The sequence below is a fragment of the Acanthopagrus latus genome, chromosome 17, assembly GCF_904848185.1.
Source record: "Acanthopagrus latus isolate v.2019 chromosome 17, fAcaLat1.1, whole genome shotgun sequence".
NCBI classification, from domain to species: domain Eukaryota; kingdom Metazoa; phylum Chordata; class Actinopteri; order Spariformes; family Sparidae; genus Acanthopagrus; species Acanthopagrus latus.
Genome location: NC_051055.1, coordinates 29,580,865 through 29,599,103, shown reverse-complemented (window position 1 = coordinate 29,599,103; position 18,239 = coordinate 29,580,865). Strand labels below are relative to the sequence as shown.

At 45.0% G+C, this 18,239-nt stretch overlaps 1 protein-coding gene across 9 annotated transcripts in view; it reads right to left on the bottom strand.

Annotated features, from left to right (window-relative positions):
* bbs9 (Bardet-Biedl syndrome 9) overlaps positions 1–18,239 on the bottom strand; it is a 170,361-nt gene that overhangs the window by 78,914 nt on the left and 73,208 nt on the right. For all 9 annotated transcript variants that reach the window (XM_037074039.1, XM_037074040.1, XM_037074038.1 and 6 more), the window contains exon 19: positions 7,282–7,464. In XM_037074039.1, coding sequence (XP_036929934.1) covers positions 7,282–7,464 — 183 coding nt within the window. The remainder of the gene's footprint in view (positions 1–7,281; positions 7,465–18,239) is intronic.

The window sequence follows — 18,239 nt, the reverse complement described above, 5'->3', positions numbered from 1 at the left end:
ACAGGTATCCTCCCACCCTCCCCTATTCTTTCACCCCGCACCTCGTCCTCCCCCCTGCCTGCCGCCATGCTGATAGGCCCCTAATGAGCCATAATGACAGGTAATCAACCCTGTAATGATGATGACAGAGAGACACAGACAGAGACAGGGAGAGACAGAGAGAGAAAGAGAGAGAGAGGGAGAAAGAGGGAGAAAGAGGGGGAGCTGAAGAAGGTCAAGAAGATGAGATGATGATAGAGGGGAAGGCAGATATTAAAGACGAGAAAAGACGAGTGGAAAAGACGCAGGACGAGCGGAGATTAGAACAGAGGAATGAGAAGAAGAAAAGAAGTCTGGAAGAAGAGAAAATAAGAGAGGAGGGAGGAGTAGGAGGAAGAGGAGGAGGAAGAGGAGGAGGAGGAGGAGAGATGGGAGGTGGGTGACCTATTCTTACCACAATACCTCACCAGGTTATCAGATGCCTGGAACAACATAACTGCAGGTTTCTGTGGAAACTCAGCGCGTTCGTGCTCACGCACATACTGACACATATGTTCCACACGCTGCGGAGGAAAATTAAATGTCTTTAGACCCAAACGGCAGACATCCATCCTCCCGAACGAGAAGAAAGGAAGCAAAGAAAAAAGGCGGAGCGGAGCGGATTGGACCGAGGCCACAGCGATAAATTAAGACAAAGTTCCCACCGATGCCAGAGTTTGTTTCCTGTAGCAATCCCCGTCAGAGAAACAAGACAGGGATTGTTTTATTCGCTGATCTGTGAAGATTTGTGTCTGTGCACAGTCATTACCGCTTCAAGTGAAGACTTTCTTAAACGTTCAGCATGTTCAGAGTGTTTGTTTGAAGAGGAAACGAGCTGCTCTGTCAAGTTTCACCACCCGTTTAAAGAGTGAAGAGTTCTGTCTTCAAAAAACGACGAGCGGGTTTCAATAAACAACACTTAGCACAAGTTTCAGACACAAGACAGATGAAGTAAAGATTCCAAGTGAAGTCTAATCCTTTAAATCTTTGTGTCAAATCACATTCACATTACAAGCGTATTAGCTGAATGTTGTATTGTGTGTCGGAGGGGAAGGTGGCTGCTTGAGACGCTGTTTCAACATTTGCAGGAGTGAAACCACTTTATATTTCCTACAAGACACGTGGACATTTTCCAGCCTAAATTTGTGGCAACAAAACTGGATATTTTTTAAAAGCCACCAAGAGATTTTCCAGCTGTGTTTCTGACTTACAAAACAGGTATTTTAAACCCAAACTTTTGCTGTGTCTAAATTCAGGGTCTGCATCCTTCGAAGGACTCAGCCTTTCCTGTCTGTGAAGGCGAGTCCTTCAGAGACCTTGTTAACCTCGTCAGTCGTTGTTAAATGTGACGGTCTCGCCTTTAGAGCATTTCCTGGTTGCGTCACCAGATGTTTTACCCTTACGTCATGATTTCTGCCACCCAGGCCCGCGAAAGTGAAGATCTATGCCACGCAATGTCACCATTTTCCCTCTTTCTTTCCTCTTTTACGGGCACGCAAAGAATCCTGGGATATGTGAAGCCACGAGGGATCGTAGCGGTGCATCCTCCAAAAACAGGGCGAAGAAGGAGCATCTGGAGGAGCCTTCAGATCGGGACAGCCCTCACGTTGCGTTGTGACATAATTGGCCATCAAATGCTCCTCTGAAGGATGCAGACCCTGAACTGAGACACAGCAAGTGTGTTTATCAGCTGGACAGACACGAGTTTACTGAACCAGAACAATGGGTCGACAATAAACCCCGAATAAAAATGCTTCCGACAGCGAGACCTTTTGTTTCTACCTGGTAGAAGTGTTGGTGGAGCTTAAAATACAGTTTTATTGAAGAGTTTTATGCTGAATTTTGGTTTTTATTTCCTTTGATTCATATCAAATCCAAGTTGTTTATTTACATGGATGTGTTATACATTATTCTTATTAACGGGATGCCTTGAACTCTCTCACATAACCTGCAGGATATTTACTGACCCTTCCTCGGGTAAATCTCCAATAGCCATGAATAGCTACCTGCGTAGCTCCTCTGTTTTACTGGTGTCACTTTGACAAACATGTACATATACTGTATTTGTCTTTTATTAGGTCTTAAGTCTTCTACGTCTCTGGTCTTTAAACTGCATCAGGAGAATGAGCTTCGTCACGGGGAAATCCCTGGTGTGATTGCAGCATTACTGGATGGCCGTGGATTAAATGTTTTCCGAACCCAACACGCAGCCTTGGAGGACTCCCAAAGCGACGGGTAAAAGGTTCAGACAGCAATCCCTCAGTCCTGACATCGTCATCATCAGGACTGGGAAAGTCATTTGAGCAGCCGGAGTTACGGCTCTGTGAGAACAATGTTGTACAGTCGGTCTCCGGGGGGAAGAAAATCCTCCACACAATCACTTCTCTTCACCAAATCAGTGGATTCCTCTTTCTGAATTATTAGTAAAGCTGGATTTGGCACCATTCAGCACGCAATAAATACACTTTTACTTTCCAGTTCTGGGACTAATCAACTTTAAATACAACCAATTACTGTAAATGCTTCACGAGCCCCTAATATTAGAGAAAAAGGAAACCTGTGGCTTGAATGGAGAGAAACAGCATGTAGGGAGAATTTAAGGGAAGTGTGGCGAGTTTAATTCAAAATATGAACACATTTAATATCCTCATTATCTGATATTACTGACATTTACAAGATTCATTCAGCGTGTTAAACAGGTGACCAATTGTCTGGAGGAATATTAACGTTTGAATAGTTTTTTTCTTTCATGTTTAAGTTGTTAAACTTGTTCAAAATGAAGCCAGCAGTGAATTTATGAAATAAAAGTGACACGTTTTCAGCAGGTGACACTGCTGGATAGAGTACTGCAGGATATTAATATGTAGTGTCGGGTCCAAAATGACCCAGAAATAGTGGAACGAAGGCATATGGAGAGGAAGTGAGATAGCAGGACGGAGGGACTGAAGACATCTGGTAAAGCAACCCGACCACCAGACAAAACATTCATATCAAGAAAGTCCTCTAAACTCCCAGATGAACTCCACTGCCAACCTTTTAAAAAAAAAGGTAGTTTTCCATCATTTCCACAACATTTGTGCACAGGAACTACAATACAGTTAAAGTTAGGGAACGTTATGGGAAATAAAATATGGTTAGATATGAGATATGATCTAAAATACTCCTGTGATTTAGAAATTACCATCGCACATTTGTGTTTCGTGTGGCACATTCACACTGGATAAGTGAAGTCTGTATTGACTGACATTATCTCCTGGACATGATGATGAGGCTCCGTTCAACATGAACTGTCAGAGATGAAGCATCCGACACTTTATTAAATCACTTCAGAGTAGATGTGCCCACTTTCTCCAACTGTTAGAAGCATAAATACACATTTGCAGCTCTTGCAGATCAAGTAAAAGATGCTTTGTGGCTGCAGTTGAATACTGGGTATAACTATTTAACCTGCTCTGTCATCACTTTCCTCTATCACAATCACATACTTTCTCAGTTGTACAACAACAGAAAACAGACACAACCCCAAATCACTGACATGCTGCTTTGCAAGGGACTAATATCATCATGTCTGTTTGTGGTGAAATATGGGAGGCAGGAATTTGTACAGGATTAAGATCGCAGGCGTCCTCTGCAATTATTACAAATGACTAGAGGTAGTGAGATTCAGGAAGTCCAGCTGAAGTAACGAATCAGTGCATTTAAAGGTTTAACAGTAAAATGTTTCTATCATATTCAGGCAGGATTTTACAACTCAGGACAGTTATCACTGCGGAAACAACTTCATCTGTCTCTGGTGATAATTGCAGGGTTAACAGCAGAAATACAGTGTTCAGGTTGCAAAGTAATCCAGCAGGAATGTGCGACTGGCCGCCTTGTTGGATCTGGCGATGCAGATGAACCTGCATTTCTTGGCCGGAGTCCTCGGCACTGGCACCCGATTCAAATGAACGAGGGGGAGTTTTGTTTTTTTTTTTTTTTTTCACGCAGAGCCAAAGTCGGTCTGAACGAGGCCTTCGGGGAAGAATCGTCCAAAAATGGACATGATTCTTTGGGAAAAACTGGGCTGGGTTGAGAGGAAGTTCTTGTAAAGTTCTTTGGGTCGGATACCAGCTTGGTCATGTGGAACGACACTGGTCCAAAAATCCACCCGATATGTTTCATATAAAAACGACACCTGGTGAAATACAATAGTGACCCTATGTGGCTCCGAAAAAAAAAAAAAAAAAAGAAAAATCGTTCAATTCTGCTGATTGGAAACATTTCAAACTCTCTTCAATGGTTCTTTATTTCTACATAAATCTCAGAAAACCATATGACTTGGTGCTGCAAAGAACCTTTTTTTTTGTCTAAAAATTCTCTTTACAACGCTGTAAATAGTTCTGCGGTGGCACGAGCCTAAAGAAACATTCTCAGGTACTATATAGAAATCTTTTGGTTGAGGGTGCAGGAAGCCGACGTGAGGCAGGCTGCACGATGGACTCTGGTAAAGTAAACAGAAGGCGGGAGGATGTGGGGGTCGAGCGAGAATAGCAGGCGGACAAACAGCGTCAGCAACTCTGTACGAGAGCTGACTGACAGATGGAAAAAGAGACAAAAGACAGAGGGAGGGAGGGACGAGGAACAAGGGATAGAAAGAGAGACGGAGAAAGAAGAGGAGATGGGAAAGAAAAGATGATGCAGGAGTGAGAGAGAGACGAGGCGAGTAAGAGGGTGAGGTAGAAACAGAGAAGAAGGATGACGGAGAGGGATGAAAAAGAAAAGATGAGCAAGTGAGCGGAATAAGGAGGAAGAGAAAGGAGGCGGGTGGTGGGAGCAGAGGATGACCAAGAGGGAGACGAAAGAGAGACGCAGTAGGAATGCAAGAAGAGGAGGAGGAGGAAGAGGAGGAGGAGGAAGAGGAGGAGGAGGAGGAGGTGTTCTGCTCGGCTGCAACCAAATGAGACGTTTAGTTAGATACCACACATGCATTTCCTCTGGCGCTCCTGCTTTTCCTTTTTCTTTCTCCTCTTCCCTCGATCCACAGCGCAGACGGGGGGAGAATCTTCTCCTTCCCTCTCTCTCCTCTCTGATCCTAAACGTATCTGTTTACCTCCCATAATGAATTCTGAGCGGTCGGAGGAATCCCTCCTGTTTAAAATCATGTTTCTGGGAGGGGAAAAAAAAAGCTCACTTTGTTTTCTGACTGGCTGCTGCAACATATTTGACATTTTTGAAGTTCTTTGCACTTTGTAACTCAGCTGGATAATCACATAATCTAGGCTAATGTGACAGGTGACATATAGGTTTAAGGTCATTTGGTGTTCTGTTACATATTTCTGTGTTTTTCGGGCGGCAGAGATGAACGTCTGTGTCCTGATGGGATGCAGAGATTTAAAAAGAGGATCATTACTGCAGCATGCACAGAACATTTCTAACTGACAGGACTTCTTCATTGTTACACTAGTGTCCTCAAACTCCCCAGCTGCCGTATCCAACTGGGATCACAGCGATATTAGACTTTGTGAGCAAGTCAAGAAAAGTCACAGTTTGTCCTGAAGATCGTAAAGATACCATTTAGATGTGGCCGTCAACTCGACACATGAAAAGTATTAAAAAGGTGAAAATCACAATAAATCTTGAGCTGCAGTGAAGCAAACAGAGAGGGAATCGGTTCGTGGGTTAGTGTGAGACACACTTGTGGGTTTTTGTGAGCGTTGAACAAACCGACGTCACTCAAACTACAGTCAGACTGTGACACCTCTTCCTCCTCCTTCCTTCCTTTAACCCTTTTATAGTCCAGCCTCTCTGTCCTCATCTTTGGCTTTTATTCTTGTTTGAGACATTCCTCAGATTTATTCCAGTGAAAAAGGACTCTCTTTGAGAGAAGCAGCTGCACTTCACCTGGAACAACCTCACCTGCATGGTCACAGGAGAGGTCAGAGGTCGAGCTGATCAGGGTCAAGCCAGGTGCTTTCGGTTGTTTTTGGTTTGGTTGTTGAAAAGAAAAGGTTCAAACTACAAAAACTCTGAGTCATAATCAGCCAGAATGAGCCTTTATCGTGGCCATGTCTCAGTTTGTAGTCATGGCGCTGTGTCGGAGAGCATGTTGTGTTTTCTGAGAATAGCTCCTCAGAGCACCTGTTTGTTTTAATGTTATGGACGTGACCCTGATTACTGCTAATTCACGTAATACCATTAATCCAATTTAGAATAACATACGCACACACACTGAGGTACACAGTCCCCTGAGGCTCATCAACTGACCCTCTCAACCTATTCCTGTCTACAATCAGTGTGTGGTGTGTGTGTGTGTGTGTGTGTGTGTGTGTGTGTGTGTGTGTGTGTGTGTGTGTGTGTGTGTGTGTGTGTGTGTGTGTGTGTGTGCGTTCACTGTAAAAGATATTTTATGTCCTGTTGTTTATGACGACACAGATGTTTGTGTGTAACGTGGCTCTGTCGGAGGAGGCTGGAAATAGACTTAGCGGTAATCAGAGGTTGAGGGGATTGATCAGAGCTATGGAAAAACTAACAAACACACACACACACACACACACACACGCACACACACACACACACACACACAGTACAGTACACACTCTCAGAGTCTCTATGGGGTGAGAAATCTTTCGTGGTCTGACTGCAGCAAATGGAGGAGCTCTGTCAACACGGCTGTTTATACGTAGCTGAGTCCTCTGCAGCATGCACACACACACACACACACACACACACACACACACACACCTAAACACTCACACACACACAACCGAAGAACTACACACACAAATACACAATGACACAAAGTTCAGTATGTGAGTCAGAGGCTTATTAAAGAGCAATATGTCATCTGCTCATGCTGAGACCTATTGTGACCTTGACCTCTTGTGTGTATTTGTGTGTGCACTGTCTGTTCACTCACAAACACAAATACACACACACACACACACACACACACACACACACACACACAGCTTCAATGGTTAAATCATAAACAGGTACCACAGAACACACTCTCAGCGGCGCAGAGCTGACAGGTGAGTGTTGAGTGGCAGTGAGTATGTGATTGAGTGTGTGTGCGTGTGTGTGTGTGTGTGTGTGTGTGTGTGTGTGTGTGTGTGTGTGTGTGTGTGTACTCCTAAGGGACCAGAAGTACTTAATGTATTTTAAAAGTTTTCAGAGTGTGTGTTTAAGCTGCGGCTGTGTTTACTGAGCAGGCTGCAGATGGATAGACAGACACTGACATGTTAATGGCAGCCTGTGTGTGCGTGTGTGTATGTGTGTGTGTACCAGCTGCGGTGTGTCCTGCAGCAGCGGCAGCAGCGTGGCCTCCAGGATGGCGGTCTGGTCTGGGGTCAGGCCCTGCCACAGCGACATCAGCAGCACCAGCAGGTGCGTGGCGCTCCGCAGGCGGACGAACGCCTCCTCCAGCAGCGCCCGGTTCTCCTCCGCAGCCTCCGCCAGCGCCATCACCTGGAGGAAGGAAGGAAGGAGGAGTCGGTGAATGTCTCTTCTAAGAATATGAGGTGCCGACCTGCTCATCAGGTCCGATACTGCACTTCCAAAGAAAACACTGGATGAGAGGTCGGAGAGTGAGGATGTAAGTCGGCCAGCTAGCTGCTCCATTGTTTACTACTGCATGTGTTGCTCACTCGAGATGGAGCACAATTATTCATGCTGTTTTCTGCATGTTCAGTTTAACAATGAAGACAACAACTCCCATGATTCAACACGACAGCGAGACATCATCACACTCTGTACGTAACAGCACTTAAACAGCAGAAAACAAGCATCAGTGTGAAATTATTGTGTTAAGATTTGGTTTCCAAAGAGGAGGAAGTGATTTCACGTCCTACACATAATTCTTTTAGTTTTAGAGTAATTTCTTGTAAGATCTCCAGACCACAGGCAGTCACATTTCCAGGCTGTTAAATTGGAGACTCTTATTTGTAACAAAAAAAATAAACTAAGCTAAAGGGCTGAAACAAAGTAGAGTTCAAACAATTTGTTCTCTATACGTCGGCTCTGAAAGCCTCTGCGAGCTCTGATGACTCTCCCTGACATTTGGTTGGCCTCCTCTTAGAAACGGCAGCATTTTCCTGCTCTTATCGCTTGTTTTTCCAAAAAAAACAACAAAAAAAAAAGTTCAGAGACACGGAGAAGAGCAAACAGAAACTGAATACTGGCTTTGAAATGAAAAGGCAGCACAAGTGGAGCTTAAGTTCTTCTTGGTTCCACTAAAGCACACAGCTCAGCACTTGTTGAACAGAGAGTGAGTGAATGCATGAGTGAGGTGTAGGGGGGACCAGGTGAACTCTGACCCCCAGCCCGGGGTCAATCCCTCCATCCCTCCATCATTACAACAACAGAGGAGTTGCAGATGAGTGGAGAGGCGCAGACGAGTGATGACAGAGCAAGACGGATGGTGACGAGAACAACAAGAAAGGACAAGCCGGACTACGAGAAACGGGAGATGAGGCGGGAGGAGGAGGAGGAGGAGGAGGAGGAGGAGGAGAGATCAACGGACAGAGAGAGAAAGAAGAGGTGAAAGCAGATCTGGGACTAATGGACGAGTGTGTGTTCAGATAAATGAGTGATCTGCAGGCCTGAGCGCCAACGTACGCCAGCCGCTTGTCTGACAAATGGATTCAGCGCTCGCCATTTGATACTGCGAAAACAGAGATGGAGGAGTCTGAAGTGAAATGTGTGTGTCTGCCTGTGTGTGTCTGCCTGTGTGTGTGTGTGTGTGTGTGTGTGTGTGTGTGAGTGAGTCAGGGTTAAGCAGCGACTGCCAAAGTAAGCCATTTTGATTTGTGTAACACTAAACTACCAACAGACAGGTACATGAGATCGAGTGCCTCCTCTAAGACTGGCACGCAAAGACGTAAACAGTCCGAGCTGAAACCTCAACCTCACTTCCCCTCGTTTCCGCGGTAAAAAGTCCCCGACCCTCCGTCGTGCCCGAGGTCATCTGTGGGTGCCGTGTCACTCACACCTTGTGGGTAAACCACACACACAGACAAACACACACTTACCAGTCAGTGAACACATAATCCTTATAAATGCAGACGTTTGAGTTTACGTCTACACTCGTGAGGAGCCACGTACATTTTAGATATTCCCTTTCTTGTCTAATCTCGATTCTAACACCTACCACAATCAAAACTGAAGATGCAGTTTAACTTTAGACTTCCCATGAAGTCCAAAGCAATGTCTAAATGTTTTTCCTGCTCTTTATCTCACCTGCAGTATCATGCCACTATCAGGCCCAATAACAACAGAAAAAACACACTTATTTTACCTCCAATAAACGCTCTCTGGATTTTTAAGACGATGCCATGGATGTATAAAATGAAGCACACTGTCAAAGTGGAGTGTTTCCGAGGGCCAAAAAACTTTATGGATAAAAGTATTTTCTGGTTTCCCGCTCGAAGTCAACTGTTCTGCTCTGGACAGAAAGCTTTAGCTGTTGCTAAAGCCGCTGCTAACTACTTGTTTGCCCGGTTAGCCATGCAGCTAGGTCGGCGACTGGGTTTAGTGACTCAGCCCCCCAGAACTCCCAGTTCATGACTTCTTTATATCCTCATGCACAACTTTTAACATGCAACACACACATTCTGACTTCCTCCACCTCTAAACACACGCACACACACACACACTTTTTTCAGAGACCCTGGGGGGAGGGTGGCTGGGGTTATGTGTGTGTGTGTGTGTGTGGGTGTGTGTGCATGTGTGTGTATTGATAAAAGGCTCCAGGTCCAGTGAAGGGCTCCATTGTTGGCAGCGGCTCGGCTCCACACACACTCTGATTGATGCCAGCTGAGAGAACACAAAGACACATTTAGCCTGGACACACACACACACACACACACACACACACACACACAAACCAGTGATATAAGAACATGCACATGTGAACCCAAGTGTGCACATGGCATGACACATACATGCAAAGGCACACACACACACACACACACACACACACACACACACACACACACACACACACACACACACACACACACAGATGTACAATAGATATGAAAGCACACATGAAGCAGAGAACACACACAGAAAGAAATACAACACACAATGCTTTGAACACACACACACACACACACACACACACACACACACACACACACACACACACACACACACACACACACACACACACACACACACACACAGTAGCTGTTGGCTGTATGTCACCAGTTGAACTGCCGTTGACCTTAAACAACCTGCAGTTTAGGCTTCTGGGGTGTCGACATCCCGGCGTGTCCGCAATAAAGGCAGGACTCTTTTCAACACACATAAAGGGACATCCCGCTGAAACCCGGTTCTCATCCCAGCGACAGTGTCACAGAGTCTCAGCTGACAGATCTTTGCCACAGCGCTTCGTTCTTTCGGTTCAAAAAAGAGCCCTGATATGAAAGCTGACGCGACAACAGTGTGGGAAACAGACTCACACCCTTTTTTCTCTCTTTCTCTTTCTGTACATGCATCTACTCATCCTTTATTTCGTCCCAGACACTGAGACCAACGGCCTCTAATGCCTGCCAACATTTTATTTTATTCTTGGAGTCGCACACAGACACATTAAACAAACACTCATGTTTGTATATTCACGCACAAATGCACTAACATATACATTCATACGCACCAAAGCCACGAGAAACGGACTGAAAAACACAAACAGAAATAATGGCCGCCCTTATCTACGGAGACGCATGAGAGAAAACACACACACACATCTGCGCACTGACACACACACACACACACACACACACACACACACACACATCTGCGCACTGACACACACACACACATGCGGCAAACAAACAAACTATGCGGCTGTGGTTTAAATGAAGTAATTTTAGCTGACGGACTGCGTGAGGTTTGGTGGCTGCAACAAGAAGCTTGAAGAGGAACCAATCAGAGAAGAGAGACGACTGATGCTCGCAGGAGGGAAAACAAAGTTTGAGGGGAGAGTTTGTTGTTGCGTGTTCACATTAAATCCGTCACAAAAAGCTGCGTAAACAACTGCGACAACAGAAACAACAACAACATTGTGGTGATAGCACAAAGCGACCCGGGACACGTGACTCGTGGCGTCCTGAAGCAGTTTCTAGCTTCAAGCAGTGAACTGAACAGGCTGAATTTAGAAATGTTTTCTAGACTAAAATCTTTGAATGCAACGAAATCCTCCTCAAAATTGCATCTCTTTACTGAAAATCTGCTGCAGAGAATGTGTTTCACAACAACTTTTCTCATTTCTTTTCCCTTTAACATCTCCACGGAGCAACTACAGCATTATTATGTTTTTATTGATATATTTAAGCACCCCAAATCACATGGTTAATTACTGACCTGAAGCAAAAGCCTGTGCATGTTTACGCTTTCAACATTTAACCAGAACTGTGACCCTACATGTAAATCTGATCTCCAGTGTCAAAGTTCTCTCATATCTCTGCATTTAAAACTAACTAATTTAAATCAAACTCCAAACATTCCAAATGCAATTTCCCCCCAAAAAACCTGCTGCTTGGTTGTCCTTGGTTTTTCTCTCCGACTGCTGTCCGGTCTGACTTTAATCACACACTTTAACGCAGTACACACATTTGACTGGCTGAGTAGCATCATGTGAGTTATTAACAACACTCTGCAATTGATCTGTGAGTTTCCTAGACTGTTAGACTCGTCACGGCCGGAAAATCTGCAACAGCTGAAAATGTCAAAATGTCATTATTTTCAATAAATTGGAAATCAGTTGTGGGTCAGTGTCTGGACAGGATAGCATCGGGGTCAAGACCTGGACAGCAGTCTGCCAGTAAGTGATCTTTGGGGCGACAGAGAGGGACGACTGGTTAACAAGGGGCACAGTGCTCAGCCCTCAAATCACCTTGTGGGTACAGGTGTTCTGATTATGAAACAGCTGCTATGCATGACGTACTGAAACCGTCAGAGCAGCTCAGTTATCAGTGAGAATCAAAGTGTGTGTGTGACAGAAACATAGCTGAGGTCCAGTCAAGTGAAAGTCAGTAAAAGTCAACATGTGCAAGTGGAAGAATGAATCAAAACGATTCGATGCCAGAAGTTTTATCCTCGGATAAAATGACACAGGCGAGAAACAAAGCAGAGAGTGTGTGTGTGTGTGTGTGTGTGTGTGTGCGTGTGTGTGTGTGTGCGTGTGCTCCACAGAGCCGACAGATTAGATGTTTCCTGCTCAGTTAGCCACAGCAAGCAGCATGGATGAAGTCCAAGCCACACACACACACATGCACACACACAAACACACACACATATGAAAACACATGTATACGCACAGCATACAAATATACAGACACAAACACGAGATGTTCACACACAAAAACACACACACACACACTATTTGTGTGAGCGGAAAATGACAGCGGCCTGTTTGGCAGAAAGCGACGTGGCAGAACACATCCGTCGTTCCCTGGAGAATGACGAGACAAGTGAGGAAGGAAGAAGGAGAGGAAGAAGAAAAAATGACTACGAAGAAAGAAATGTTTACAGTAAAGGAAAATGAAGCGATAGAGAGAGAAAACTTCAGGAGTGGGAGGGAGGAGAGACCGATCAGAAGTAAAGAAAACAGTAGAAAGGGTTATGTTGGGGTTAAACGACTGTGTTATAGGTGTGTGTGTGTGTGTGAAAAAGAGAGTGTGTGTTCAGGATCAGTGTTTCCGTGTCTTAATTAAAGAGCCAATTAGAGTCGCAGTTTAACGACGGCTGGAATCACAGAACCCATTTCCTCGCGTGGGATGACTAATAGACACACACAGACACAGACACACACACACACACACACACACCATCCATGGATACAGCCACAAACACACACTCTGGAGGTCTTACATCACACTCGCACACACACACACACACACACTCACACACACACACACGCGTACAATAATAAATGTGCTTTCACTAACACAGGAACACATTTCCCAAGTAATAGAAGCACTGCATAAGGTTCACTGTTTCAATTAGTCACACATGCACGCACACACGCACGCATGCACGCACACGCGCACACACACACACACACACACACACACACACACACACACAGACACACACACAGATGCGTGCAAAGACATTTCGCATGGTGAGGTCCAAATCTCTAAATATGTGTCTTGTTTAAGTTCCTTTCTGCTGTTGTACAGCCCGATGTTTTATGCCAAACACCTGCACACACACACACACACACACACACACACACACACACACGGACAGAAATACTGCAGTGGCGTATGAAGACTTTCAGGGAGTTAATCTAAACACTACAAATTGTCAGACACTGGCTTACACTATCCAACTACACAAATACACACGAAGAACTAGATACACCAAACACATATTTGCCTTTTCATCTCACTGTTTGTCTCTTCAGTCATCTGTTTTCATTTTACAGACACGGGAATCTGAATTCTGTTTATAATTAATGTACTGTGAGGGTGGCACTAGAGCGGAGGTCATGGAGATTGCATTAAAAAGAAGATAACTCATGTGCAGTTACAAATTAAAGCCTGATGGCAATTTGTTGGTACTCATCATCGCATGTGTCGTCATTGTCTTGGGTCGATGAGCGACTATATCCAAAACTAATCCAGTGAAAATCTGCCCACCAGGAGGGACATCGACCTGATGACAGAAAGGAAGATCAACCATTTTTGAATTTCCCTTGTCAAACATTGCAGATGATCCCAAACAAATCGTTCTGTGCCATCCTGACTTTGCGTTAGCCTTCTGTTGAGGTACCGATCACGCTGATCTGATACTAAAAAGGACTCGTACAAGCCTAATTTCACTGGTATTTAAGTTGACACAGTTCATGGCAAAGAAGGAAAAATTAAGCTGATTCAAGCAGAAAAGAGACAGAGAGGTCGATTTGGAACGTAAACAAGCGTCAGGCGGTGGAGACAGAGCAATCTGGCGGACGAGTGAAGGGGCGATCAGCATCTCTTCTCCGTATGTCTGATAGACAGATAGGCAGACAGACAGACAGTAACCACTATTGTCCGCGGTCAAAACAAGCACACACACACACAATACTGATAACACCGTCTGTCTACACTCTCACTGATAAGACGGGGAGCTGAGGGGGTGGCGAGAGAGGAGCAGACAGAACGGAGTGAGAGACGAACAGACGGAGACAGAGGTAGGTAAGAAGGTATTTGGAGAGAAGGAATAATAGAGTTAGAAACGAGAGGCTGCTGGTTTACTCGAGTCTCTGAGAGTAGAGGGCGAGGAAGAGAGGGGGGATGAAAATGATAGGATCTGGCAACCCAGCCTGATCCCACCTCTGATGGTTCACCTCCTGCGGAAACCTCTGGAACGCACCGGCCTGATAACCACCACCTCTCCTCCACCCTCCTCCTGCTTTCCCATCCTCGACATCCTGCGTCACACACGCTCGCTCAAGCAGCTGATGAAGTTTGGATTGTGTAACTGAGAATAATCAATAAAAGATGAGTGGAAATTTAGGACAGGAAGCCACTGAGGTGTGAATAGTCCTAAAACACTCAAAATTCACCAATAATCCTTATCAGGAATAGATGTGAAGTTCAAGGACACTCCAGTTGTTCTTTGACCAGGATTGATGGATGTTCAAGATCCCGCTCTACCGTTCTGCTCACTTCCAGGTGATTCAGTGAGTGCGAGCTAAACGCCTTGAATTTAAAAATACAAGAAGTGAGAAGGTGTCTGGGGATTCTTTGGTAAAGAAAAATAAAGTCAAAGTCTCCCTTTTTCAACCGCCTCCCCAATCAGGGCTGTCAGAGATGCTTTAACAGGCCGTCGTTCAGGAGTACGGACGGCTGCTAAAACACGGCGGCGTGATTTATGAGGCTGTCCCCGCTCCGTCAAAGAGCCGGCTGAACTCTCGTGTTTTCTCTGGGACGGCGAGGCTGAGAGAGGGAGGCCGTCTGCTTTTCTTTGACACGCGCGTTCACACGGTCGCGAACAAAGAGCTTTATTCTGCGCTGATAGGTCGTGTGTGTGAAGGAGACCCGCCCTGCCTCCATCGCTCTCCAGACTCCCGTCCCTCCCTGATGAATATGTCTCTTTTTTCAGTTGTCAGAGTCTGAAATATGGGCAGATGAAAACACAAACACAACCGCTGGTACACAACACACACAGGCTAACACACACACACACACACACACACACACACACACAGAAAGATATGGGCATTCACACAAGTGCCTCAAATCTCCACACGGACCAAAACTGTGGAAAACTTAGTGGACTAATCCCAAAGTCCATCAAGAGGAAATGAAATGATGACAGATATCATCCAACTATAACATTATGGTAGCTTGATATTTCTCAGACGCATCACTGGGTCAGTCAGACTGATGCTGCGCAGCCCAGATTTGTTTAAAGCCAGAACCAGAACTGGCTTCTAAGTCCGAGTGAAGGTCTTCAAGTTTCAAGCTTCAAGACCAAATATGACAGATTGAATTTAAACATTTTAATTGATGGAACTGAGTCTTTGGTTTGAATATTTAACTGAGTGTAAACATCATTAAGAGCCGCCACAAGGTGATTAATAACAAATATAACACTGTGAGTCGGCGCTCTCAGAGGAAGTGCACAGGGAAAACTGGATTTTAAGAGATTCGTGTAAATATCTAATTATTTTGACTGCTGGTCAGACAAACAGTCATCTGGATTAAATCTTGGCTGCAAAGCCGAGGACCACAGTTTGGGACGCCGTTTCACAAAAAGAGACATTTCTGCAGCCGAGGGTCTCGAAATCAAAACAAGACCAAAGACGGTGAGCAGCGTGGGATCATGGGAATTGTTGTCTTCAACATTATTTCTGATTCAAGCAAGAATATTCAAGGACGGGGTAATGTTTAAACATTTTAATTAGTCCAGTTTGAAGACTTTTTTCTTCGCTCTCTGTCATTCTTTGCGGTCTTCGAAGGCGAGTTCTTCAGAGACCTTGTTAACCTCGTCAGCCGTTGTTTAAGGGGACGGACCAGACTTTCCTGGTTGCGTCACCAGATTTTTTAACCTTACGTCATGATTTCTGCTGCCCAGCTCAGCGAAAGTGACAATCTACGTCATGGAATGTCGCCATTTTCGTTCGCGCAAAAAAGCAAGTGGCGATGAAAGACATCGTGACTTGGATACAAAGATGTATTTCTCTTGGCTTCAACATCGTTGGAAACATCGCAGTAAGTACACAGGTCTGGTCAATTTTAGAAATTTCTGCAATTTTTTCAGATGCATATATTACATAATACTCCTTTAAAAAATCATACAAATATCGATAAACTCAAAAAAACTCAAAACACGCACATCTAGCTCACACTCATGCAAACACAGTCTAAAGCCTCTGCTGCCTGCATGCAGTAGCACGCAGCTAAAAGTACAGAAGTTCAGGATTACAACATCTTAAATCCACACACGCTCCATGTTCCCGTTCTCACACACTCTCACACACGCTGAGGTAGGTAGTTGCTGCAGTGTGCTGGGTGGTCCTGATGACCCGGAGGCCCCAGACAGAGCAGGGGACTAAATTACAGAGCATGACCCACCACAGTGACACCCAACCTGGGATTAACACCCAGGCTGGGTCCCTGGATGCCGGTAGCCCCGGGGCTGTGGGAGCTGACCTCGACAGGTTCAGAGGTGACCTCAGACACACACACACGGACTCACACACACACACACACGCTTGTTGGTGGAGCTCAGGCCCACCCAGGACTGAAATAATGAGGGGGTTTGGTCGGTCCAGCTGGACGGAGGAGAGAGGGGGTTCTGGGTGGAGGCTGGACTGGAGAATTTGGCCCCGATCAGACAGAGTATCTGGAGTCCAGGAATATCCAGATTGTGTCTACACCTACATCTGAGACAGAGCAAAGTTCACACCTGGCAGCACAGTCAGTCTTGATTGTGTCCCGGGATGAACACATTGAAACTTTCTTCCCAGCAAACATTTGAAACTCAAATAAAATGAGATGAGATATTCAGCAAGAGACGATTGATGGAATGACTTTGTGTTCATACTGTCTATAAATTCAAATCAGTCTCTTTCAACACTTTTTCCACAAGGGCCCAAAACATCTTGAGCATTTTTGTAGTGTAAAGTAGCCGTCACACATGTGTCTTGTCACTCAGCACAAATTCAAGACCCAAATGAAAACATTTCAAAGTCCCCATCCAATCAGAACTGTGTGTTTTCTTCTCGTTCCTACAGTTGAATCTTTGAGCTTCACCGTGCAGAGTTTGAGAGGCTGTTTTTAAATTCATCACTCAAAGTGTATGTTTTATTTTATCGCCTTTAAAATGTGACTATAAAAAGGGCATGAACTGTGACAACACAAACATATGGAAGCCAATCCTGGTCCTACATTCAGATGTGATATGATGACGCTCGAAGCCTCAGAACAGACTTTACAGGGAAGCAGGAGACATCTGGTGTCCAGCAGTTAATCTTGTGGAATGAAATTAAAAACACTTTCATATATACTGGCATTCTTAACAAGGGAAAAGGAGTGATTGATTGAGGAGTAATTTTAATGTTGTAATTATACTGTTTTTCCTGCGAAAACAAAGAGAATATTCATGTATCCACTTATTAACCAGCCCCTGTTCTTCTGTCTGAGCTTGTGATGTCAACATTACCCAGAATGCCTTGAGGAGACCTTTAGAAAACCCAGAAGATGAACTTGCTGTGCTCGGATCAGGGTTTGAAGTGTCGGGGGAGAGCGGTGCTGACAGCAGAGACAGCCAAGACACAGAAGGGAACTGTCGTTTGTGAATAAATCTGGAAGTTTTATATCAGCGAATATACAAAACTGCACTGAAACATCTGGAACAAGACATCACGTCACCCGCATGAGAAGGTCAGACCAGGTGAAAGGAAACGTGGAGGTGAGGACGGAGGATGCAAGTCCCCAAAACACACACACACACACACACACATACACACACACACACACACACCTCATAAAGAGGGCTGATACAGCTGTTTGGAAGTGTGGTCGGGGTCAAAGTTCAAACAGATACACTGACACACTCATGCCCTTAAGCAAGGCACTTAAATCAATTCAGGCTGAAACACACACACACACACACACACACCTGACACAAACACACTCAGACAACCTCCCAGAGAGACTTCACGTGCACACACGACACACACTGTTAGCGAGAGCGTATTAATAGCATGTGATGTGACTTAACCCAAGGGCCTGTTTCACCAGAAC